The sequence below is a fragment of the Cololabis saira genome, chromosome 5 (assembly GCF_033807715.1).
Source record: "Cololabis saira isolate AMF1-May2022 chromosome 5, fColSai1.1, whole genome shotgun sequence".
In the NCBI taxonomy this organism is placed as follows: Eukaryota; Metazoa; Chordata; class Actinopteri; order Beloniformes; family Belonidae; genus Cololabis; species Cololabis saira.
The window spans coordinates 46,925,601-46,952,731 of record NC_084591.1 but is presented as its reverse complement, the minus strand read 5'-3'; the positions used below and the strand labels follow the sequence as shown (position 1 = coordinate 46,952,731).

General features: G+C 40.5%; 1 protein-coding gene across 1 annotated transcript; it reads right to left on the bottom strand.

Moving 5' to 3' along the window:
* Nucleotides 1–418: 418 nt before the first annotated feature.
* Nucleotides 419–27,109, bottom strand: utp4 (UTP4 small subunit processome component). Its single transcript, XM_061722300.1, has 17 exons — nt 27,025–27,109; nt 23,700–23,864; nt 23,416–23,604; nt 21,357–21,441; nt 21,132–21,221; nt 18,540–18,751; nt 18,292–18,463; nt 17,556–17,647; nt 16,602–16,698; nt 14,656–14,720; nt 13,074–13,196; nt 12,055–12,211; nt 8,083–8,189; nt 7,043–7,138; nt 6,775–6,960; nt 2,702–2,812; nt 419–620 (listed from the first exon to the last, which is right to left on the bottom strand). Exons 2-17 carry the CDS (start codon nt 23,856–23,858, stop codon nt 504–506), a joined length of 2,058 nt encoding a protein of 685 aa, XP_061578284.1. The 5' UTR covers nt 23,859–23,864; nt 27,025–27,109; the 3' UTR covers nt 419–503.
* Nucleotides 27,110–27,131: the final 22 nt, after the last annotated feature.

The window sequence follows — 27,131 nt, the reverse complement described above, 5'->3', positions numbered from 1 at the left end:
AAAACAACACACATCCAGTTTGGAAGTGGGACTGCTGCGGCAGTAAATACAAGATTATTCAGTTCAAACCTCCTGCTGAACCTCAGCTGCGTTCCTCCATCGTCTTGCTCAGATGAAGTGTTTTAATTAAGTCTTATTTAATCCTCCACATCTGAGCTCCATGAATGAGCTTCACACTACAAACGCAGGCAACCGTCAATCTGGGTGAACATTGGCAGGTTTAATATTCAAGAACAGACAGAAGACATTTAAAAAAATAAAAACCAACTTTTGATTAAAAGAATAAAATATAGTTTGATGTTGCAAATTTTATTCTGGAACTTGTGTATTTTGAAAGTGAAATCTATTCAGTCCTGTCTAAAACAAAAAAGAAAATAAGCCTTCCAGTTTTGTTTTATAAAAAAAAAAACCACACGGATAACAGCAAATTGTTTGGTTTATTACTTATCAAAACACCTCCTTTAAAGTGGAGACACATGGACAGCGCTGGGCTGGGATCAGGTTTACGTGGCGAACCTCTTGTGCCTGACGGGTGCAGGGAGCTGGGCCAGCACGTCCAGCAGGGGGCGCTGCACCAGCACCAGGGAGCCGTCCTGCAGCAGGGCCGCGCTCACCAGGTGCTGCGGGGCAAACACAGCCGTCAAAACACATCACTAAACACATCACTAAACACATCACTAAACACATCATTAAACACATCACTAAACACATCATTACCACGGAGTATTGGGGACAAACTAAGACAAAAAACATTTGGAAATTATGAGAATAAAGTCGTAATTTACGAGAATAAAGTCATAATATTAAGACTTTATTCTCAAAACATTATTACTCTCGTAATTTTACGACATTATTTTCGTATTATTACGACTTTATTCTCGTATTATTACGACTTTATTCTCGTGTTATTACGACTTTATTCTCATGTTATTACGGCTATTCTGGCAACATTAGGCTATGACTTTCTTCTCGTCATTTTACGACTTTCTTCTCGTCATTTTACGACTTTCTTCTCGTCATTTTACGACTTTCTTCTCGTCATTTTACGACTTTATTCTCGGAACATTAGGCTATGACTTTATTATTTAAAGCATGAATAACTGATTTAATATTTATGTTTTTTGGTAAGTGACCATGGTATCCCTTACTCAGTACTCGAGTTGTAAAAAGAAATCAGGGGGGATGGTGGATTTTATCATATGGGGACAGATAATTTGTGCTGATTACAAATAATATAATATATTACAAATAATAGCAGTGACCAAAACACCTGCAGAAATACTGCAGGAATGACATAGCAGCAGTTAAATGCAGCCTTCTGTAAGCTTTAAATATCCACTGGGCTTACATCAAATACATCAAAACACAACAATAAAAAACACTTTTCTGAACTTATCAATATGACTCTGTCCTTCACAGGATAAGTAACATGGATCACTGCAAAAACTCAAAATCTAAACGAGAATATTTGTCTTATTTCTAGTTAAAATGTCTTGTTTTAGTAAAAACATCTCATTACACTTAAAACAAGACTCATCACTGGAAAAAACACTTGAAATAAACTACTTTTCTACTTAAAATAAGTAGAAAAATCTGCCAGTGGAACAAGATTTTTTTTTTTGCTTGTAATGAGAAGATAAATCTTGTCCCACTGGCAGATTTTCCTACTTATTTCAACTTTTACAACTCGAGTACTGAGTAAGGGATACCACGGTCACTTTCCAAAAAACATAAATATTAAATCAGTTATTCATGCTTTAAATAATAAAGTCATAGCCTAATGTTGCGAGAATAGTTGTAATATGACGAGAATAAAGTCGTAATATTACGACTTTATTCTCGTAATATTATGACTTTATTCTCGCAACATTAGGCTATGACTTTATTCTCGTAATTTTACAACTTTATTCTCCTAATTTCCTTTTTTTTGTCTTAGTTTGGCCCTAATACGTCGTACATCATACATGTAGCTCTGATTACTAATAAAACCATGATGATGATAATAATAATAATATTTACTTTAATGGAATGAAAATTGGACTGTGTAAAAAGTGGGGTTCAGATCAGCCTGTATGAGAAGAACTGTAGTGGAATTCCAAACAGCACCATTCATGTATAAAGCTAGGAACAACTTATTACCATCTCACTTACAGGAAATGTTTTGTGACAGAGGGGAGGTTTAATTTAAGGGGTACTCTAAATGTTAGGACTTGCAGAACACGAACAACTATGAAAAGATTTTCTACATCAGTCAGTGGAGTTAAACTATGGAACAGAATGGATTCAGAATTAAAACAATGTCCAAACATTAACCAGTTTAAAAACAAATATAAAAACATGATTTTCACGAGGTACAAAGAGGAAGGGGTTTAGCGGCTTTAGGGGCCTGATATAACACTATTGGTGAACGGGTAGATTTATATTTATGTACAGAAATGGGCAGCTAATTATATATATGTGTGTGTGTGAGTGTGTGAATACGTGTGTAAGTAGATATTCAATTCAATTTGTATAACGTTTAATACAACAAACACCTCTAATTACACTTTTTTTTTGTTGCTTTTTGCAATGTTACCTGGAAAAAAAACTAAACATTTATTTCTATTGTTTTGTGAACAGTGGCAGCATAATTGAAAATGTCCGAAACAGAAAGTTCCAGGAACTCAACTTTGCACATGAGGAATATGCAAAAGGTCCCTACCTGGAAGTTCTTGCAGATCTTAAAGGCGTGACTGTGCTTGACCCGCTCCGGCAGAGGAAGGCTCCTCAGCCTCGCCTGGTTGTACAGAGTCGTCTTTGCTTCAGGAAGCGGCTGCATGTGTAGAAAAAGACCCCCCGCCCCCAAAACACAGGTTATGGAAGAGTTTGTGGATGCCCTGAATTCATGTCCAAAGTACCGTATTTTCCACACTGTAAAGGAGCACTTAAAACCCTTAAATTTGCTCAAAAACCGTCAGTGCACCTTTTATATGGTACACTGCACTCAGAAATCTGTCAAACTGTTTTAGTGCGACTTCGGTGAGCGATCGAGCCGCGCTGCTTGATTGGTTGGTTGTCGGACCGTTCAGCTGACACAGGGACGTTATATTAAAGTCGGTCCTTGGTTGGATACAGGTTGCAACGTCAGACACCGTTAAGCCCCAGATATACTTGCTGTTGGTGCTTGCGTTCACATCCGTTCTCGTGCACCACCAAGCCCAACGTCGCTCGTGTACGTGAGGAGAGCGCGTCGTACCGGCTGTGACCGATAGGGGGCAGTAAGCTGAGCAACAGTTGGAAAAACGATTAAAGGAGACCTATTATGGCAATTAATACCTATTTTAAACAGGCCTTGAATGTCTTAAAAACAAGCTTTTGATTGTTTTTGCTAAATAAATTAGAAATTCCGAAATTTTTGCATAAACCCAGTTTTCAAATCTATATCCTAATCCAATTATAATCAAATGTTGGACTACAATGTTCTTCCAACCTCACACTAACTTCAGATGTCCACTATCGCTGGCAATGATGAACAAATCAGAGAGCAGGACGTAGTACGACGCTACTTTCCACTTTTTATTTGCGGATTCGTGGAAGACGAATTATTTAAAATGTGATTGTATTTATCTGTTTCAGTTAAAACTGAACGATATTCTGCATTATTGTGAATGAGTTGAATAAAGTTCAACCTACCAGACTGTTTTGTTTGTCTTTATATATATTTATCATGCCCCTCATAGCCCGGTGCGCCTTATATATAAAAATAGACCCTTTCATTGATATTGCGCCCTATAGTCCGCAAAATATAGTCATTTTTTTTAGCTAGAAATCCACTTCAGAAACAAACATCCGTCTTATTTTTGAACACAGACACAGCGCTGAGCACTGATGGGGATGACATCAATAATGTGGAGATAAAATAAAAAAGGAGATAAATGAATAATGTTTAGTGAACAAGATGAATGCATGAAAATGAACAAAGAAATGTCAGCATTTATTCATCAGTGAGGGGCGCGTGATTTAGCTCGTTTCTCTCTCAGATAAACATTCAGCTCAGATAATTACTCATTAATTAGACCAAAGTCAAAGCTGAGTGATGATAATGACATGATACACATAAAGCTAGACAAAAGTTAAGGTTAATTAAAGTTTCTCAGAGCAGACGGTATCTGTGACTGGCTCAGTGTCAACAGTGCATCTCCATAGTGCAGGAAAGGCTGCTTGCTTTCACAAAAATCTTTAAAAAGGTCTGATGGAAACAAAAGGCACGACGAGTTCCTTGTCCGGGGAAAATAACGGGGTCTACTCTAAAGATGGCTTAGGTTTCTCCTGTTCCATGGAAAAACCTGGTTACAGTTCAGTGAGCAGGAGCACCATCTACTGGCAGAACTAACACTCAGATCATTGGAGGTGTAAGAGAGTCTTCAACTCCAGTCCTCACTCCCCCTGCCTTGCAGGCTTTACATTGGTCAACTCATCTGATTCCAATTAATGCTCCTCATTAGCTTGGCACCAACTGTGTTGATGAGAGAGACGCCTGTATCAGTGAACTGAAGCAGGAAACACACCAACCCCAGGACAGAGTCTCCCCGCATCGCTCAAACAAATCCTCCCCAACACACCAACCCAACACCCACTAGAACAGGGATAATCATCTGGCGGCCCGCGGGCCACTTGCGGCCCGCCAGGAGTTTTATGTGGCCCCTGGTCATATTTCACTTCCTGTCGGCGGATGGAAGTAACGAAGTAAGCGAAACTAACATGGTTTACATATCGCATTTTGTTAATTAATACAAGTTTAAGATGCTTGGTAGCCTTTTCAGTTGGTTAATGATTCATTGGACAGTGTTTGTACATGTTAATCTCTGTTGGAGATGTTTTTACTACTTCAGATTTGTTGCCAGTGTTGCACAGTGATAATGTTTGTCACATTATTTGTTATTAACCTCCGTTTATAGAGACTTGTTTACATCATTAGGCCTCTAGGATTGGCCTGAAATGTTTTTCATTTGAATCTCTAAATGAGGACTTTCATTTCAGATGAACTTCTAAACCTCCTATAATTTCATGTGATTGTTTTGTTTTGCTGATATAATACACAGATGTGTCATAAATAAAGGAGCTTATGGTTAATATTTTAGTTGCTTATTTATAACATCAAACTGGCTACTATGGACTGAAATGCTTGTGCTCAATGCTTAATATAATATTCAAATAAGGAAATCTTGGTGGAAAGTGGAGCTTTATCATTATGGCGTATTTTATTAAAAGTAGGTCAATATCAACTTCATTAAGTTTGCACAATGCATGGTTTCAAAATGAACTTGCATTTAAAATATTTCCTTATCTGAATATTATATTTAACATTCACAATGACTAAATCTGGAGACAATTAATCCATAATTCATATGTAAACTAGACAGATATTCTCCTGCTCATTCCTGTGCACAAATGTATTATATATACATAAATCTTCGTCTTTTAGTGCAAAATACATTTTGAAAACTCCCAAATTTTCCACGTGCGCGCTTTGTGGCCCTCTCCATACAGTCTTTTTGCAGATGTGGCCCCCTGAATAATCTAGTTGAAGACCCCTGCTCTAGAGCGTCTGTTCTGCGTTATCATCGTCATTTCCGGTTAACTCTGATTCGCTAGATGCACGGGACACAACAACCAGCCTGGAGTCACCGACCTCGCCCCACAGCCCCACAGCCCCACGGCCGATAATCAGGTTTGTGTGTCCCGGCCTTAAAAACACACAGGACGGGGCCCGAGGGCGGGGACTGAAGAGCCCTGGTCCAGGACATTCAGGGCTGTTAGGAGCAACACGACCAGAGAACCGGCTCCGGGGACAGAGTTCCAACACGCTGGACTAAGCTCAGCTACACTCAGTACGTTTCCATGCAGCAAAGACATGGGATTTCTGATGGTATCAGATAAACATCCAGAAGACCCAATCACTAGTCTGAGTTTACATGCTGTTCAGAGAATGGGATAAATGTCCAGAGCATGGCTGACTCCGTGACGCTATGTGGCGCTGTATCCATGGTAACCATTTCAACAAAGAGACACTTCTTGTTGACCTCCACTTAACAACAACAAAGAGAGATGTGGTACGAGGACCTGGACGAGGCTACAGCAACGTACATTTCGTGCATTATGTACCTCTTAGTTATGTTTATGAAAAGAACAACAGATCTTTTGGTTTAAACAACTATTTAAGACGCGCCGTCTCCTTTCACTTCCGGGTGAAGCCCCAGAGGAAATTCTCCAGCTGCTCAGACTGCAATATCCGATGTCTCCGTATACATGGCATTAACATTCAGACTGAACAAGTTATCCAGGTGTTGCTATCCGATTATAAAAATGTCCAAAATAGGTTTGAAGTAGATCGGATTAAGGTGTTTACATGCAGTTTAAAAGTCCGAACGATGTCTTATACGATCAGAAATCTGATTGAACTGCTGCGTGGAAACGTACTGACTGACTGCACTCTCCTTTAAATGAAATGGACAGGCAAACACGGTAAATATTTCAAGTTATTATACATCTGCGAGGAAAAAAGTTTTTCATATTTGGATTTGAAAATTAGAGTGTTTAATTGATATTTTCATTTTACTACCGATTGATCACCATTTGTGGTAGAAACACATGGACATGTTTTTTTCTCCACCAGAAAAAGCACAGCAATATGAACCTGCCACCAATGTGAAGCTCGGTAGGGGCAGCATCCTGAGGGGTTCCAGCTGAAAAAAAACAGGCTTTTCCAGCCAGATATCGGTGATGTTCACTCACCAGACTCTGGTCAATGATGCAGAACATGAAGGTGTCGTGCAGGATGATGTGGGCGGGGTTTTTGGGGTTGAAGAGGATGTGGGTGACGGGCGTGTCCCTCTGCAGCCACTGGGAGTGCAGTCCCTGCTTCTGCAGCTTCCGGCTCCACTCAGAGTACTCCTTCTGTTTTAGCGAGTATTCGTACATCTGCAGGGCCAACAAAAACACAAGTTACACAACTGCCTTTTGCTACCGGAGAAGCTGAGGAAAAGCCCGTGACCTGTCCCACCTGCTGGTCCGCGTGCACGGAGACGAGGGTGCTGCCGGTCGGGTGGAGGGCGATGGCCGTGGGACACGAGCTGGACACTGGGAGCGTGCAGTGGAGCTGCAAACCAACAACACATGCATCATTTTTGGTGAGGCGTCAGCCGCCAACATGGACAATAGTGACAAATCGATATTGCAATACAGGACTGTCTCAGAAAATTAGAATATTGTGATAAAGTTCTTTATTTTCTGTAATGCAATTAAAAAAAAAAAGTCATACAGTTTAAGATTAAGATTCCCAGAATATTCTAATTTTTTGAGATAGGATATTTGAGTTTTCTTAAACTGTAAGCCATGATGAGCAATATTAAAATTATAAAAGGCTTGCAATATTTCAGTTGATTTGTAATGAATCCAGAATGTATGACATTTATGTTTTTGTAATTGCATTACAGAAAATCACAATATTCTAATTTTCTGAGACAGTCCTGTATATTGTTGCGCTCTCTGTCGGAATAAATAATCGATAAACTGACGGCAAATATTGATATTTTATTACAACACACATAATGGATTTAGGCGGTTGTCATCACACTATTGTTCATGCACTTTAATTTGTTCAACAGCGTTTACATTTACAAGACTAGGAGGCAGTGAGGTACTATGTAAAATTAAGTTGCTTACTGACTTTTCAGTATTAGAAACAAAGCAGTGCACTGTCCTGGTTTATAGAAAACATGTTATTAATGTTCATGCACTTTAATTTGTCCAGCTGTACAGTGTTTACATTTACAAGACTAGAAGGCAGTGAGGAAATATACAAATGTACTTTCTTTGTACATTGTATGAAGTTTTGGCATTGAATAAATACATAACTACAGACGTTTTCTTTTTCAGTCACATATATCGTAGATATATCGATGAAATTTCTTACAATATATCAAATATGGTAGATATGGTGTATGGTGATATTATGGTTATCGTGGGCCACATATCACCACAGTATTGAATGGTGAGTTACCCGTATCGTCCCAGCCCTAATGGACAACACTCTGCTCTCACCTTCAGCTTGTGGAGGTTGAACACGTGGATCTCGCAGCCCGTGTTTGCTGCAGCGAGCCATTTACCGTCTTCACTGGCCGACAGGAGGTGGACCGGCTGCCTGGACGCTGGATATCAACACAGACAAAAACACTTGATCAGAGACCATGAGCTGCATGGAGGCAGATTCAAGATTAGCTGATTTTGGATTTAAGGAACAATGCAATCATTCAAAAATATCTTTAAAGATCCCATATTATGTCATTTTGATGACTATTTATATTGATCAAGAACCACAACGCTTGTCTTACTTGGATTACTATATGAAACCAGTCTGTAAGACCATGCAGCCTAAATCTTGTATCTCATGTGTGATCTGATCTGAAGTCTCACAGCTTCATAAATTACAATAAAACAGAGGTTATTATTTTTGTTTGCAAACACCTCAGGAAAGGATTAGATGGTGTTGCGATGGTCTCCAGTACAACTGTGTGAAACCTTGGAGTTATGTCCATCACGATTTATGGTTTAAACAGCATATTAATCAGGTTTGTAAAATAGCATTTTTCCATCTCCGTAATATTGCAAAGATTAGGAAAATCCTCTCGCAGAGTGATGCAGAAAAACTAGTTCATGCGTTTGTATCTTCTAGACTAGATTACTGTAATGTGTTGTTAGCAGGATGTCCAAGTAATTTTCTGAATAGGCTCCAGCTGATCCAAAATGCAGCAGCACGAGTACTGACAGGAATCAGCAGGAGAGACCACGTCTCTCCAGTGTTAGCGTCGCTCCATTGGCTACCCGTAAAATTCAGAATCCAATTTAAAGTTTTATTACTTGCGTATAAAGCCCAAAACGGCTAAGCTCCGCATTATTTGCAAGACCTGATAGTGCCTTATGTTCCTGGCAGAGCTCTCTGCTCTAGGAACTACGAGTAAACCTGCACTCTGAGAGCGGTGTTTCCCAACCCTGGTCCTCAAGGCCCACTGTCCTGCATGTTTTAGATGTTACCCTGCTTCAGCACACCGTGATACAAGGAGCTGTGTCATCAACAGAGTTGTGCAGGCCTTGGTGACAAGCTAATTAGGACCATTAAATAGAATCAGGTGTGCTGAAGCAGGGTAACATCTAAAACATGCAGGACAGTGGCACTCGAGGACCAGGGTTGGGAAACACTGTCCTAGAGTATCCAAATCTAGATTTGGAGGGCGGGTGTTCTGCTATCAGAAACCATTACTATAGAACAAAGTTCCAATCTGGTTTAAGGGGGCTGACACCACCTCCACCTTTAAAATAAACTTAAAACCTTTCTGTTTAGTAAAGCCTATAGTTAGTGTTTAGTAAACCTCTAGTTAGTGTTTAGTAAACATCTAGTTAGTGTTAGTAAACCTGTAGTTAGTGTTTAGTAAACCTCTAGTTAGTGTTAGTAAACCTCTAGTTAGTGTTTAGTAAACCTCTAGTTAGTGTTAGTAAACCTCTAGTTAGTGTTTAGTAAACCTGTAGTTAGTGTTTAGTAAACCTGTAGTTAGTGTTAGTAAACCTCTAGTTAGTGTTTAGTAAACCTGTAGTTAGTGTTAGTAAACCTCTAGTTGGTGTTAGTAAACCTCTAGTTAGTGTTAATAAACCTCTAGTTAGTGTTAGTAAACCTCTAGTTAGTGTTAGTAAACCTCTAGTTAGTGTTAGTAAACCTCTAGTTAGTGTTAGTAAACCTCTAGTTAGTGTTAGTAAACCTCTAGTTAGTGTTTAGTAAACCTCTAGTTAGTGTTAGTAAACCTCTAGTTGGTGTTAGTAAACCTCTAGTTAGTGTTAGTAAACCTGTAGTTAGTGTTAATAAACCTCTAGTTAGTGTTAGTAAACCTCTAGTTAGTGTTAGTAAACCTCTAGTTAGTGTTTAGTAAACCTCTAGTTAGTGTTAGTAAACCTCTAGTTGGTGTTAGTAAACCTCTAGTTAGTGTTTAGTAAACCTCTAGTTAGTGTTAGTAAACCTCTAGTTAGTGTTAGTAAACCTCTAGTTAGTGTTTAGTAAACCTCTAGTTAGGCCCAATCCCAATTCTCCTTCACTCGCCCTTCTTTTCTCCACTCGCACTTCTTTTCTTCCCTAAGCCCTAAAAAAGAAGGGGGAGATTTTAGGGCACTTGAGATCTAGGGCACTTGGCCCAGGTGCCTGTCCCATTTCTCCTACTCCCCCTCGTTTTCATCCCTACCCTGATCAGGAAGCAGAGAGCCAAAAGCTGTTTTAATTTCAGCTGTAGCGCTGTTAATATGGCACTTTATTAAGTTTTAATATTTTTTCAGGTATAATGGTAACCTTAAGATCCCCAACCGGGGCTCAGTTTATCCAAATAACGCCTGTTAAGAAATTTGACCCGATGTTTTCGGAGATGAGAAGAGCCGCCGGCCCCGGGGAGCAGCCTCAGCACACAGCCCGAGAACAGACGTGTCCGCCGGGTGAAGCTGCTCCGTCAGCCCCGGGAGAGACACTCTCTCCCGGGACGCAGCTCTGTTGAGAATCACGCCGGCTGAAATAAATCATTTAGGAATATGTTGGTTTAATAGATGAAATCTAACAGTTGTAGCTACGCCTGTTAAGAAATTTGCTTCGAAATTTAGAGATTTCTGTCTGCCGGGTCCGGAGCTTGGGTCCGCGTTAAATCGACGCAGAGCCTACGGCGTAGGTTGCGTAACCTCCGCCGTAGGATCTGCGTTGGTGTAACGCGGAACCATAAATCCCTTTATTCTGGCGTGATCTTCCGCAACTTTATCTGAAAGTTTGTAAATTACCCAGATAACAGCTGGATTACTTTGTGGTTTCTGAAGACTATTATATCAGAAACATCCAAAACAAATCTGACGAGTCACAGGATTATTTCTCTCTATTTCTCTGAGACCAGTCTGCCTGTTTGCCTTCGGTCGGCGAGTCAAATCGACGCAGAGCCTCTTTTTTTCATACCCCCTCGCTCGCCAAGTCAGCATCTGAAATCCCTCGATTTGAAGGGGTTATTCTCAGCCCCTAGCCCTCGTTATGCTCCCTCCCCCTAGGTGAAAAGAGGAATTGGGACACCACTACCTTCACGGGAACGCGCAAAAGTTAGGGTTAGGGAAGAAAAGGAGGGCGAGGGGGAGTATTGGGACGCACCCTTAGTGTTAATAAACCTCTAGTTAGTGTTAATAAACCTCTAGTTAGTGTTAGTAAACCTCTAGTTAGTGTTAGTAAACCTCTAGTTAGTGTTTAGTAAACCTCTAGTTAGTGTTAGTAAACCTCTAGTTGGTGTTAGTAAACCTCTAGTTAGTGTCAGTAAACCTCTAGTTAGTGTTAGTAAACCTCTAGTTAGTGTTAGTAAACCTCTAGTTAGTGTTTAGTAAACCTCTAGTTAGTGTTTAGTAAACCTCTAGTTAGTGTTAGTAAACCTCTAGTTAGTGTTTAGTAAACCTCTAGTTAGTGTTAGTAAACCTCTAGTTAGTGTTTAGTAAACCTCTAGTTAGTGTTAGTAAACCTCTAGTTAGTGTTTAGTAAACCTCTAGTTGGTGTTAGTAAACCTCTAGTTAGTGTTTAGTAAACCTCTAGTTGGTGTTAGTAAACCTCTAGTTAGTGTTAGTAAACCTCTAGTTAGTGTTAGTAAACCTCTAGTTGGTGTTAGTAAACCTCTAGTTAGTGTTTAGTAAACCTCTAGCTGGTGTTGGTAAATCTCTAGTTAGTGTAAACTCTAGTGTGTTAGAGTCAGTAGTCATAGTTGCAGCTATAGAACAAGACTATAATAGTTAGTCTCAAATATAGCTTGGTGGTAGATATGCTGCTATAGGCCTATGCTGCATTTTTTTATTAATTATAAGTATCTCATAGCCATCACTGTTGTCCATCGTTCTTTGTTGTGCTGTTAATGTAATAATTGCTCGGGGGTCATGTTCTGGTCTCTGGAAAGATCTTAGAGCCAACCTGTGTTGTAATAGATGCTATATAAATAAAGTTGAACTGAATAATGAGCTGATGATCACCTGACTTAGGCTTGAGGGTATGAAGGTATTTGCAGTCCAGCTGGTTGAGGGTCACAACTATGACAGAAGACTGACTGGAGGCAGCAAAGAGTTTGGAGGAGTCGGAGGAGAAGCAGAGCTGGTGCACCGAGCGAAGCTCTTTGGGTAGTTTAGACACCTACAGGAAGACAAAAAAGATGGGGATTTTTCAGAAAGTTCACCAACAGTCTGGACACTAGGCTCTGAATGAGGAGATTTATAAATCAAACTACATTTCTGTGACAAATCACCACTTTGGATTGCTCAGGGTCATGTTCTGGGTCTTCAGAGAGACAATTACTGTTGTAATAGACGCTATAGAAATAAAATTGAACTTTAATTTGAGCAGATTTCTGTTGACAAAGCTGTTCACACACTTCCTTGTAGCAAACACTGCATGTATTTTAACATGTAAGCTCTGTTTGTGAGTTTTGTTTTGTTTTTTATTTTGAATTGAAATTATATTTCGAAAATGAAACAGTAGTGAATACAAAACAATAATCATCAATCAAATCAAAAAGCTGCAGGCAGTGATGAACGGGCCCTCGTGCGTGCAATTTTCAACACTAAAAGTCAAGGACTCAAAACTAAGTCCGATGACACCACCCACGACTTGCATAATGCAAACCTGACATTTACTTTTAGTCCAGTTTGTGGAAAATGGTTGGCCTGGATTTCTCTTTAAAACTTAAACAGTTATAAAGCATTACAAACTGTAACAATAGGGCAAACGTACAGTATTGTTTTGTATTTTGTGTCTTTCAAATAAAAGACAATTTTTTCCAGTCATATGTTCCTCATTCAAGGTTGTTAAAAAAATACTGCTATGATATCGTATCGTTATCGTGACCTCAATATCGTGTATCGTACCGTATGGTGAAATAAGTGTATCGTTACACCCCTATTAAACATATATATTAAACATTGTTTATGTCTGTACCTAAAAGGAACCTTTTTAAAACCGTCTCTTGCTTGTTGCTTAGTAACCGTTGAAGACCCACCTTGTCCATGCTGATGCTGTTGCTGCTGAGCTGCAGCTTGTAGAGACGCACGCTGGAGACGGTGGAGTAGGCCAGCCATCCTCCACACGGAGACACCGCACTGCAGCAGATCTGATCCTCTCCCTACAGAGAGTCAACCAATCATTCCTTTATTGTCATTATAAGCAGTGCGAACAACGAAATTGGATATCAACTCTGTGGTGTTACAACAACATAAAAAAAACAGGACAATGAAATAACAAATAATAAAAAGCATGTATCAACTAAGATCTGCTACTAAGCCTGTATAATAATAAATAAACAGTGAAACAGCTGGCTTGTACCAGGTTAAAGTGCAAGAATGGCAACATAGCAGCATCAGCTTAATTAGTGCATTACAGTATTAAGAGCACAGATAGCCCTGGGGAAGAAGCTTCTCTGAATCTGGTGGTGCGTGTTTTCATTGATCTGTAGCTACTGCCAGAGGGCAACAGATCAAACCAGTGATGGCCGGGGTGGGAAGAGTCTTTACTGGCTCTTTTGAGGTGCAGAATCAGTTTCCAGCAGTGGTGGCAGCGGGCAGCGCATCATTTTCTCTGCAGCTTTCACCACATTCTGCAATGACTTTTTGTCCGCTAGCGAGCAGCTTGATACCACACTGAGCTGCAGTAGGTAAGGATGGATCAGTAGCTGCTCGGTAGAATTAAATCAGCAGTCTCCTCTCCATGTTGTTTCTCCTGAGAACTCTCAGGAAGTGGAGTCTCTGACTGTGTTTCCAGCATCAATAACCCTTTTAAAACCCCAATATTGGCAATAACCCGAATTTGCACGGCCATGTAAACACCAATAACCCCTTTGAATAACCAGAACAGGTTTTTAAAAACCTGAATATGAGCCCTGGGTTACTCCTTTTCTAACCCAAACATGAATTTGTTTTCTGCACATGTTCTGTTCACAAGGAATCCTGCTCTTTTGAGTCCAGGAAGTTCTTATAAACACGGAGAAACCAAGACCAGGAGGAGACTAATCACTTCATAAATGTAATGAAGGATATGAACATTTCTGCATTTGTAGACGGTAGAAAGTACCGGGATAGACAGATTTACAAGAAGGTGAGAGAAAAGTTGCGGGAAACAGCATTTGTTTTGAATTTGGATACAGGAAGAAGAAGCAGAAATGACGGGAATTGCATCATCACGTTCTCCGTGCGTCGCTGGTTTGATCCAGATATCCTGAATGATTAATTACCATGTAAACAGAATATTCCCAATGTTTCAGTAACCGGAATATTAGCAATAACCCGAATTTTGACTGCATGTAAACGTAGTCAGTGACTCTGACTCGGCCGCACACACCTGTCAATCAAACTAGCTGTGCAGGATCCAGGACCCCTGCATGCAGGAGCCCCGCCCTGCAATCTGCCTACCACACATGACAACCAGACCCATGATGGCCAAATGCTTCATTAGATCTTCTCGGTTAACTGTAAAGCTGCATTTCAAAATAAAAGCCTTACATCAATAGGAACAAGCTCATTCATTTTCACTGGAAACGTGTGTTTCCTGAAGCTTCAACTGAGAAGGACACAGACACAACAACACACCTTCTTCTTGAGCTGGATCAGTTTCTCAGGTTTTCTCTTTAAGGGCAGACTGTCACCCGGCTTTCCTGTGAACAAAGAATAAACACAGGCCAAGTAGGGTTTATTCTTCCTTTTAAATATGGATTTCCATGAAATCTTTATCATCTGCACCACACACACTAAACCAAAACCATCTATTGTGATCTAAACTGATTTTTGTCTTCCTTTAGAACCAATAAACAGTTTCTAATGTTTGTTTCTTTGTGTAGTTCATCTCTGTGTCTGTTACGATCCACGTGGCACCAGATCTGCAGCAGGTATGGATTCCAGAGAGGAGAGATTGTATATTTTGCCTTTGTGGTGTTAAAAGTCATGTGAACCAGTTCCTGATGTGCCTGCAAATGGATGATGCTTTTCAGGAACATGTGGTGTTGGAATCAAAATGTCAAAATGTCCTTCACAAGAATCGTGTATCAGAGAGCAACGTAAAGTAAAAGTTTTGCTAAACTGTTCTTAACTACTTAGTTTAATTCCTCTTTAATTCAGAATTAAAATGAAATCTGATTTAAAATGAGTAAAAATGACCATGTAAACACCTAATTCCAAATGAAAATGGCCATCCCGAATTAAACTTAATTCCGAAGTAAGTGGCTGGTTTATTCTGATTTTAAATCTGAATAGAATAATTCCAGATCATGTAAACACTCATTCCTCTTTAAATTAATTCTGGTCTTTCTTTCTGCTCGTTCCCTCGCCCGTCTGTCTCCATGATCTTATATTCCGCTGGGCTGGTTTTCCAAACAAAGTTTCAAGATGCAGCAGCAGTAAACGCTGGTCAAGAGCAGAGACCATTTATTTAATCAATAGAAATCATTAAAAGAACAGATGGAAACAGGAAACATAACAATTGTGAGCTTTTCAAAGTTGTAGCGGCTAAGTTAGTTTTTCTTCCGGTAGTTTAACTTCCGGTCCCCCCCCTATCCAATCAGAACCTTCCCAACCCCCAGACCTGGAGAGGAATTGGAGAAAGACCATCAAACGTGTTTTCCATGTAAACCTCAATTCAGAATTACTATTTCCATGTAAACTGGAAGGAAAATAGTTTAATTGGGAATAATTAAATTCCGAATTAAAAAACATCACGTAACCGTGGCCAATGTCAAGTTAGAAAGGATATATCTTTAGCCACTTGGCTCAAAATTAAAGCTGGCGTCCACTGAGATCTGGTTTAAGTAAAGTCACATAGGATGAAAGATTCCATTACCATATTGGGTAATTTTAGTAGAACTACAGTCTATGGTTATTACAAAAAAGTGACAATAGCCCCTTTCACACAGAGATTCCGCAATATTGGTGTAAAGAAGTCCTGCCAATACGCCGCCTTTGTTGGTTCACACAGAACCATACAACGCCGGCATAACGCCGCTCCCGTCTGTAAATTCACACAGCATGCCGGCGTTCCGCAATCAGAGGCGTGACGACAGCGTCAGCGTCTAGTGGCATGCCGGCATGCCGGCTGTGTCATTCACACAGACCCCGTTTCGTCTCTGTGACGGCTCTGTGACTACCTCCGCTGCCGGCTTATTGGTGGGGCCACTTGGCCCCCCCATTCCGCCTCCGTGACTTTCACACAGAACAGCGAGGCGGCTTAAAGGCGCAACGTTCCCGCCTCGAACTGGCTGTGTGAAAGGGGCTAATGTTAAAAGAGGTCCTTTAATGTTCTCCCATAACTTTTAAGTATTTTATTGACTACCCTATAAAAGGGTTCATTTCTCCATGTATTGGGAACTAGGCAACACCCTGATCTTGATTGTCCAAAAGACTCACATTTGTGTTGCAGTCCACCAAAGATGCTCTTTGATACATGATTCATGTGCATAACACTTTGATTCAAAAGAGTTTGCAGACGTGGGTGAAGACGGCTCGCCATGATGATGCCGTCACTTCCTAGTGTGGGGTTTTCTCACCGTGTCCGTCGCTCTCCCCCAGTTTCCACAGCTCCAGGTGATCAGGAAACTGGAACAGCAGCAGTCCGGCCTTCTTGGCACAACTAACCAGGCTTCTCTACAACAACAAGAGACAGAGTTGAGCATGTTGCCTTGGCAACAGTTACAGCCGCCTGTAAGATGGTGGTTACTTGGATGTGGGAAAAAGCAGAGGACACGAGAAATGATCCAGGCTGAGTTGGATTTGGGAAACCGCTTGGTGATGAGACGGTGACGGGACGCACAGCAGAGAAAAGGAACCATACTACCGATACGGTGGAAAACCCTCCCTGTCTGATATGATTTTTACAATTATACAAGGCTTCAAATTGCGGAGATCAGCCCCATCGCGACCCGATTAACTGGATTTGAACGGGAGAAAATAAAAAAGGATTATGAGAAAAACTACAATAAGTACAGTAAGACAAATTGTGACTGGCGCGTATTTCACTGCACATTTATTTGATTTGTTCAATGGTGAAAAAATTGGCAAAATAAATGAAAAACTGCGAAGAACCATTGTTCGGTGTTATTCGGTATTCGGCCATGTGTTTATTATTATTTTCGGTTTCGGCCACAAATTTTCATTTCGGTGCATCACTACCTAAAAATATGGAGATATTAATAAAAGGCCATATCGCCCAGCACTAATTGGAGACACATATTTGATGTGGTTTCCAAAATAAAGAGTTTGAAAAAAAGAAATTACAGATATGAAAACCTTAATAAATATATGTAGAATCACAACAGAAAACAAACATTCTCTTCAACTGCTCCAATGTTGAACACCAGTTGTGCTGCAGAGAACCATGAAGAAACAAGCCAGTCAGCGTATAAAGTGCTTGACTCAGAACTGCTGGACCGTTACATCACAGATCCAAAAAAAAAAAAAACAGATTTAATTTATAGACAGTGTGCTTCTCTCCGTTTACTCACGTGTGGGAAAACGATCTTCCTCAGCGCTGCCTCCGGGCTGTTCTTCTCCACCTTGTCCAGCAGGGGGCGCACCACCAGCTGGGTGTCCACACCTGCAGCAGCAACGCAGTCACGGTCACATTCAACTCTGCATCTCATCAGCTGCATTCAACTTACTAACAACTATTTAACCCACAGGATCTGATGACATGGAAGCAGAACAGAACATTTATCATCTAGTTATTCTTCCTGTTAAGCCTCTGTATGTGTTGTAATAATAATTAAAGCTGTAAGCAGCGATGAACGGTCCTCCACCCTTGTGCACGTTCAGGCTGCAGTGGAAGCTTGTATGACTTGATGTAGATTCTTCAGAACTGGACATTTAGCGGATGACACCACCCATGAGTCTCTATATCAAACCATTCAAAAGTTATGGCAGAAAGTAGGAACTATCAAATATGGACCAATCAGATGAAGGGGGGGCAAGCTTTTTGGCGTCTATCGTCACCACGTTAATGCTTTTGAAAGAGAAAAGTAATGCGTGTAGTCGCAGGATGGAGACGCACATTTTGATGTATAACACACCTGGGTGCACGTTACGGTAAAAAAAAGGATGAAAGATAAAAGCATCAATGTCTATTTCCCAAAAGTGGATCCTGTTTACTTAATAATTGTTTAATAATGATTGATTCATGCTGCTGTAAGGTAAATCTTCCCAATAATCTAATATAAGGGTTAGGGTGAGTTTAGCACCGACCTCCAGAAACCACAGCGGTGTCCGTGTGGACCAGAGCCCTCACGTCGTGGGAGTGGTTCTTAAAGGTCCGGGTTCTGACCCACTGCTGCTCCTTCTGGTCCACGGTGGCCGAGAGCAGCTGGAACTGGACGACGGTTCCCTCGGACGTGCCGGCGATCACGCTGCTCTGGTCCTGTCAAACATGCACAGCCGTGTCTGAGTCTGCAGGGTGAACGGGGTTGAGAAGCTCGTGCTCGTCAGTCTCTCACCTGGGAGACGGCCAGCGTCAGGACGTCCCACTTGGTGACCAGGTGAGTTCTGACCAGAGTTCCCGTCAGTCCGTCCCAGACCTGGACCTTCCCCGCGGAGTCGCCGCTGATGACGGTGTTGTCGGGCAGGAAGAGCAGGTCCCAGACCACCACCTCCCTGCTCTTGGCCGACCCCGCGCCGCGCTCCACCAGCAGCCGGTGCGTGGCTAGGCCTGGAGGAACAGAACCAGAACATCATAGTTCAGTCTCGTTTACTCTGGAGCAGTTTAGACCGGACTGCTCTAGTGTTGCAGATGTTACACAAGCACGGCCTTCACAAGAAAAGTCTAAGGGCCAGTCCCAATCCCCCCCAGTCCTACTTTTCAGCCCTAAATTTTGCGTGTTGCCGTGAGGGTAGTGGTGTCCCAATTCTTCTTTGCATCTAGGGCTAGTGGACATAACGAGGGCTAAGGAGTATGAATCTAGCCCTTAAAAGGGAAAGTTAGTTTTTTTTACAACCTGGACCTTATTTCTGGCATTTTTTATGGTCGTATACTCACCCAGGTTTGGTGTCATCTGGAGTCCTTCGGAAGATATTAGGGGGTTTTTCTGCGAGCCGCTAGCGAATGGGGGCACAGCGGGACACAGACGATGCAGCGTCTAAATAACACATGATTGCCGCGAAACTCTTCATTTCTTTTATGAATCACTTGCTTCCAGGACCTGTTGTAACATTGTGGCGTTGTCTGTGTAACAAATAAATCAGTTTGTAAACAAGACCTCTGAACTCATGACGTCATCTCTGTGCGCGTCCCAGACACAGCTCCGTGTACAGCTGGAGTTCACTACTGTTAGTTTACTGTTAGTTATTTGAAACATGTCTGAATATTTGTCAAATTCTGAGGTTGTGGACGACAACTTTGAATATGATGGACGTCCTTTCCGTTTTGAGCCGGAGTATACGGCTGAAGAGCTCACTGAACGGAGGACAGAGTGCGCGCACAGAGATGACGTCATGAGTTCAGAGGTCTTGTTTACAAACGGATTTATTTGTTACACAGACAACCCCGGATGTAAACAACAGGTCCTGGAAGCAGATCTAGAGATTCATAAAAGAAATGAAGAGTTTCGCGGCACTCATGTGTTATTTAGACGCTGCATCGTCTGTGTCCCGCTGTGCCCCGTTCACTACCGTTATATGGAGAAGAGGCTCGCAAAAAACTCCTAATATCTTCCGAAGGACTCCAAATGACACCAAACACCTCTGGGTGAGTATACAACCATAAAAAATGCCAGAAATAAGGTCCAGGTTGTAAAAAACCGAACTTTCCCTTTAAAAGCGAGGGATTTCAGATGATGAATCGCTGACCGAGGGCCAGAAGAATTTCCCAGAATGCTTTACATCATAATTTGCAGACTGAATCAAACAAAAAAACGTGGCGAACATTTTTTATTTTTTTGTGAATAAAATCAATATTTTGAGTTAGTTTCTGCTAGCGAGAAATATATATTTTACTTTCATAATATTCACTCAGTGAATGTACATAATCACTCGCTTGCTCGTTGTTGAGAAGTCTTTTCAGATCTCACCAGAATAAAAGCTGATTTATGGTTCCGCGTTACACCAACGCAGAGCCTACGGCGTAGGTTACACTGCGATGCGCACCGTACGCAGCGCGTCGCTGCGTAACCTACGCCGTAGGCTCTGCGTCGATTTAACGCGGAACCATAAATCGCCGGCGGTTCTTCTCATCCTGAAAACATGGGAGCAAATTTCTTAACAGGCGTTATTTGGATAAACTGAGCCCAGGTTGGGGATCTTAACGGTTACTTTTACACCTGAAAAAATATTAAAACTTAATAAAGTGGCATATTAACAGCACTACAGCTGAAATTAAAACAGCTTTTATCTCTGGGCTTCCTGATATGGTGTGACGTTTGTGCAAACGTAACTACGCAGTCGCTTACGTACCCGAACGTAAACCACGCAGTGACGTAGCAAGTGGTGTCCCAATCCCTAGGGAACATTACAAGGGCCCTACGCCTGTGGCTTCATTTTTAGTGAAGTGGTAGAAAGTAGGGGGGGGATTGGGATTTGTACTTAGTCTTTGTATAAATATTGCATATTGCCTCAGCCTGCAATAAAAAAGTGGTCAATTCATGATACTTTCTCATCTCCTAATTTTTATACCTAATAATTCAATGTCAGTGTCATGTACATGAGACAACAATATTGAAGAAATTATGGATTTTACGCTGTGATCGGTGATCTCCCTCAAAATCCTGATCGGTGCATCTTTATTATTCAAATGTCATTGCTTTGCTCCAAGCATACGAAGCAAATTAAAAGAGCATGATCTTTAGTTCAGAGCGGACCGAAAACACGAGATTCATTGATTTTTATTTTATGCTGGTAGCATGTTGTTAGCATTTCGGCCCTTTGAGGAAATATTAATTTGGCAAGTATTGAAAGTTGCCCCGTTTGTCTTTTTTTAGTGAAATGTACACAGTCTTTGGAGCGTATGTTTCTCGACTCCCATCCCTACACATGACCCATTTAAAAAGTTATAAATGATAGCTGGTTGTGTGCAGATCCATTCAGGATGGAGTTACCCGTCTGTGTGTCAAAGATTCTGATCATGTCCATCATTCCAGCTGCGATCTGAGTGCCGGAGGGATGCCAGGACAGAGAGACGATACGACCTGGAAGACAGGAACAAGCATTCGCTCATGCACATTACAATATCCACCTGTTTTGCCCTAATTACTTTGGAGACATATTCTGAAGGATTTAAAAGCATTTCAATGCAAGTATTAAGACTCAGATTGTCCCCTGACCTTTCTGTCTTTCAAGGTTACTCTGAAAGCGAATGCTTTCCTCCAGAACTTCAAAAATCTTCACCGTCCCGTCTTCACAGCCAACCTGTTACACAGAAAAAAAAAAAACACTTGTTTAAGTCAAACCTGAATGATCATTTAGGCTCATCACTGGTTTCAACCCAGATTAGTCACAATTAGGGCTGGGGATCCATTCCAATGTCAAGAATCAATTCCGATTCTTAAAATTCTGAATTGATGATGTGGGTTAGTGTTATTAAAAATGTTTTTGGAGCTGTTGCCTGAATTATAGGCTCTGACTGTAAAATAACTAGTGAAATAATAATGTCACAATAATTATTGTGAAATAAGTAACTAACTAACTAACTCAAATAGGCTTTTCAATATCCATTTAAAGTGCAAAAATCATTTTAGCTTGTCTAATTTATTCCGTCACCAGACACACAGCTGGCATGAAGCATCAGGCATTCTTCAGGTGTCATGACAAACTATGTCCGATAACAGAATAAATCAAACAAGCTATAGTAAATATAGATAATATGAACTTCATTGAACTAATATAACATTTTAAAATGCACGCTGAAATATCCAAACACTGAACATTGGTTGTGCACGGGTGGGGGTGTGTATGAGCGTGTCCGTGTCCGGCAATTCAATGATCTGCAGGTTTTGCCAGCATACGGTTGACTGGACATGGAAGGATACGTGCGAAGAAAGATCATGTACTTTAACAGCGACGTCTGTAATAGGTGGAATCATAATTTTGTATTACAGTACGACGCGCTCTCCTCACGTGGAGCGAGCGAGGTCCGTTTACAACGCAGCTGGTTGTCTGTGCGAGCAGACATAAACGCATATGGCAGCATAAAAACAGGCTCAAACAGCAAGTCATTTCCAGCATTAACAGTCCTGCTCAGCCTGCTGTCTGTACGGGGTAAACTGTGGTTCTGTATTTTCTGAGCTGGTTTCTCAGACGGCCGCTTCGACATGTTTGTTTTGTTCACGAGGGCAGCGGGGGCGGGTGGGGGGAGAGAATCGCAGTGTCCCCGGCTTTTAGTGACCCCTCTTTAGGCATTTTCACAAAAGAAAACTTAATTTAGTTCAAGAGTTTTAAAAACCCAGTGCTTTGTTAACACACTGCAAAAACTCTAAATCTTAGAATATTTGTCTTATTTCTAGTTAAAATGTCTAATTTTTAGTAAAAAAAAAAATCTCATTACACTTAAAACAAGACTCATTACCAGAAAAATAACTTGTTATTTGACAATTTTCACCTGTTTCAAGTACATTTTCACTTGAAATAAGTAGAAAAAAAATTGAACAACATTTATCTTCTCATTACAAGCAAAAAAATCTTGTTCCACTGGCAGATTTTTCTACTTATTTTAAGTGAAAATTTACTTGAAACCGGTGAAAATTGTCAAATAAGTTATTTTTCTGGTAATGAGTCTTGTTTTAAGTGTAATGAGTTTTTGACTAAAAATGGGACATTTTAACTAGAAATAAAAAATATTCTTGAGTTTTTGCAGTGCGCTACCGCTGCTCTCCGTCCATTGATAGTTTGACACCACGGATGTGTGAATTAAAAGTGTTTTTTTTGCCATTTTCGGCCGAACAATTTCGGTTACCGAACAATTTCGGTTACCGAACAATCGGTGCATTACTACTGCTAAACAGCGGCGGCGGAACGTAGCGCTGCGCGGCGTTCCCAACGTTGTGTACGCTACTGTACATACTCACCGGTATTACGGTATATGAAAAATAAACACCGGTATTCGGTATGAACCGGTATACCGCCCAGCACTACGTAAAATCGTTTTTTTTTTTCAACACAGGCCTAGTCCCAGTATGTACAGTAAATGAGTTTTGATAATCGGCAGACTTGGCGTGCTCACTCAAAAAGAGCAAAAGTGTGTCACCGGGTGCCAGTCCAAAAAAACATATCATATATGGCTGAAACTCGTCCAATTTTCTGCTGCTGTGCAGTGATTTACCATATATTAAAGTTTTGTACTTCAAGTGAGTGCTGTCGGAGTTTTTTAAATGAGGTTTGACTCACAGCGAGCAGCGTCTGCTGGGGGTTGTTCCTGATGGTCCAGAGGGGTCCCCCGTACGCCTCCACCGTGTACTTGGGCCTCAGGTTCTCCAGGTCGTACTCTGTGATGTCTCCACTTAAACCAGCACCGAACAGACGCTGGCCCACCCAACACAGAGACTCCACGGCTCGGCCTTCACGTCCGGGGATCACCTGGACATTCAGACCAAAAACAGCTAGAAACACTTCCTCCAGGTCCGGTCTGAACAGATCCGTTACAGGACTGCATTAAGAAACTAGAATTGTACCTTTTCCCTAAAGTAGTTGTCAGCAAAGTTGAAGATCTCCAGGGCTCCGTCGGCGCGGGCCACGGCCAGCCGCTCCGTATGCCGGTTGAAGGCCATGGCACTGATGGCGCTGGGCATGTAGTCGAAGAAGCGGACGCGGTGCACCTTAAACTCTCCCATCTCGCCCTGCAGGAGAGAAAACAACGGTAGCAACGCAATCAGATTTTAAAGTGGTTTTTGGAAAATATGGACCCAGTGTCCAGCAGTACATAGACATTTTAGGGCGATATCTGCTCCCACCCAGATGTTTCTCAGGGAAGACCTCGCATATTTACAGATCACTAACATTCAGGACAAACGGAGCCGTGTCAAGCTTTGTGCCCTCATCCATCACACTCAGAAATAGCTGATTTACCCATTTTTTTTTTTTTTTGTACCTGCGTTTAAACAAATTTTTAAAATAATTTCCTTAAATGTATTTATTATGCACTTAATGGGGGAGTTATTTTTATCTCTTTGTTCTCTCTTATTTTATCCGTGCTATGGTTTACACCATCTAAGTCTAAGCAGTACTTGTGATTTCCCAATGGATGTTGCTTTACATTGATTGTGTGGTTTGTTTTTGTATTGTCCTGTCACCAGTACTCTAGTTGTATAAAAAAAAAACAATCAGGGGGATGGTGGATTTCATCATAAGGGGACAGATAATTTGTGCTGATTACAAATAATATAATATATTACAAATAATAGCAGTGACCAAAACACCTGCAGAAATACTGCAGGAATGACATAGCAGCAGTTAAATGCAGCCTTCTGTAAGCTTTAAATATCCACTGGGCTTACATCAAATACATCAAAACACAACAATTAAAAACACTTTCATGAACTTATCAATATGACTCTGTCCTTCACAGGATAAGTAACATGGATCACTGCAAAAACTCAAAATAAGAATATTTGTCTTATTTCTAGTTAAAATGTCTCATTTTAGTAAAAAATAATCTCATTACACTTAAAACAAGACTCATCACTGGAAAAAACAACCATTTTCACCTGTTTCAAGTAGATTTTCACTTAAAATAAGTAGAAAAATCTGCCAGTGGAACAAGATTTTTTTGCTTGTAATGAGAAGATAAATATTGTCTCACTGGCAGATTTTCCTACTTATTTCAAGTGAAAATTTACTTGAAACAGGTGAAAATTGTCAAAGTTATTTTTCTGGTGATGACTCTAAATGTTGAAATAGCAGTAAAACCACATTCATTGATGAAATGACATAAGATGGAAAGGTGGGATGGCAGTTTTACAGGGGGGATGATTTGGACTGTTTTTATTTCTCATCTCGAGTACTGCCTGTCACATATGTTAACTGTACACGCATTGACGCTGATGCTTTTACACAAACGCAGTTCTTAACGGATAAATAAAGTTATTTGATTGATTGATATTTCAGCAAGCCAATGCAAAACCACAGACTGCATCAATCACAACAGCATGGCTTCCCACGGCCAGAGTCCAAGGGCTGAACTGGCCAGCGTGCCTTTTAGCAACAGAAAACATTTGGACCATCATGTAACAAAGATCCACCAATCAAGGTTGGGGACTGTTGAGCAGCTAGAATCCTGCATCGGACAAGAAGGGACAACATTCCTCCCCTAAAGCTCCAGCAACTGGTCCCTTCCCTTCCCAGACCTCTACACACAGTTGTAAAACAAAAGCTAGATCATGGTTAGTGGTGGAAAAAAATATATTGCTGTGCTCTCTGTCGCAATAAATAATCGATAATGACGGCAAATATCGATATTTTATTACAACACATAATGGATTTAGGCGGTTGTCATCGCACCATTGTTCATGCACTTTAATTTGTTCAACAGTGTTTACATTTACAAGACTAGGAGACAGTGAGATACTATACAAAATTAAGTTTCTTACTGACTTTTCAGTATTAGAAACAAAGCAGTGCACTGTCCTGGTTTATATAAAACACGTTATTAATGTTCATGCACTTTAATTTGTCCAGCTGTACAGAGTTTACATTTACAAGCCTAGGAGGCAGTGAGGAAATATACAAATGTACTTTCTTTGTACATTGTATGAAGTTTTGGCATTGAATAAATGCATAACTACAGACGTTTTCCTTTTTATGGGTATTTTTTCTTTTTCAGTCACATATATATTGATATATCGTAGATATCGTGTATCTTGATATTATCATTATCGTGGGCCACATATCGCCACAGTATTGAATGGTGAGTTACCGTATCGTCCCACCCCTAATAATGGTAAACATCTCCTTATTACAACTTTTCTGAAACGTGTTGCTGCTAAACTCAAAATCAACTAATATTTCCATTGAATGGCAAAACGTATCACTTTCAACATCTGGTGTGTTATGTTCTATTGTGAATAAAACATGGATTCATGAGACGTGAAAAGCCTTTAATTTTCTGTTTACATTGTGCAAAGGGAGCTTACTTCATTGGATTGGGGTTTGTACTTCTTGTATACTCATGAAAAGTGAAATTAAACTACAGACACACCAGTCAGTCAGAATCCAGTGAAAGTTTCCTCTGCAGTATTTGTCAAGTATTTTGGGATTACAGTTTAAGGAAGATATAAATACTCAAGGGACTACTATTTCTAACTGGGTGTACAGGACTGTCTCAGAAAATTTGAATATTGTGATTTTCTCTAATGCAATTACAAAAACAAAAATGTCATACATTCTGGATTCATTACAAATCAACTGAAATATTGCAAGCCTTTTATTATTTTAATATTGCTGATCATGGCTTACAGTTTAAGAAAACTCAAACATCCTTTCTCAAAAAATTTGAATATTCTGGGAATCTTAATCTTAAACTGTAAACCATAACCAGCAATATTAAAATAATAAAAGGCTTGTAATATTTCACTTTGTAATGAATCCAGAATGTATGACATTTTTGTTTTTGCAATTGCATTACAGAAAATAAAGAACTTTATCACAATATTCTAATTTTCTGAGACAGTCCTGTATATGCCTATAATTTCCAGCTGCTTATACTGATTATTTACGTATAATCAAAGTCCATATTTCCAGGTGACAACTGGGTTTAGGTTAATTTACGTAAATAAATTAAAAACAACTTTTTTTTAAGGTTTACTAAAGGTACCATTCCTAGGATCCCATTTCCTCCCCCGTTTATATCTTATTTATCAATTTAGAGAAGCAAACAGTTGATACAAAACACGTGAACCAACTCGGGCGTCCTGCCTGTTTAAAGCAAAGAAACACCTCACAGTTTAATAGTAACAAAATGTTATTTTCACAATATTACTGGTGGAAAAAGCTCTCACTTACCCACTAGTTTGGGACAGAAGCGCCTCGGTGTTTTTACTGGCGCACGTTTCGGCGCAGCCCTGGGCTGGACCACGTGGTTCCCCTCTGAACCGGAAGTGGACCTGTAG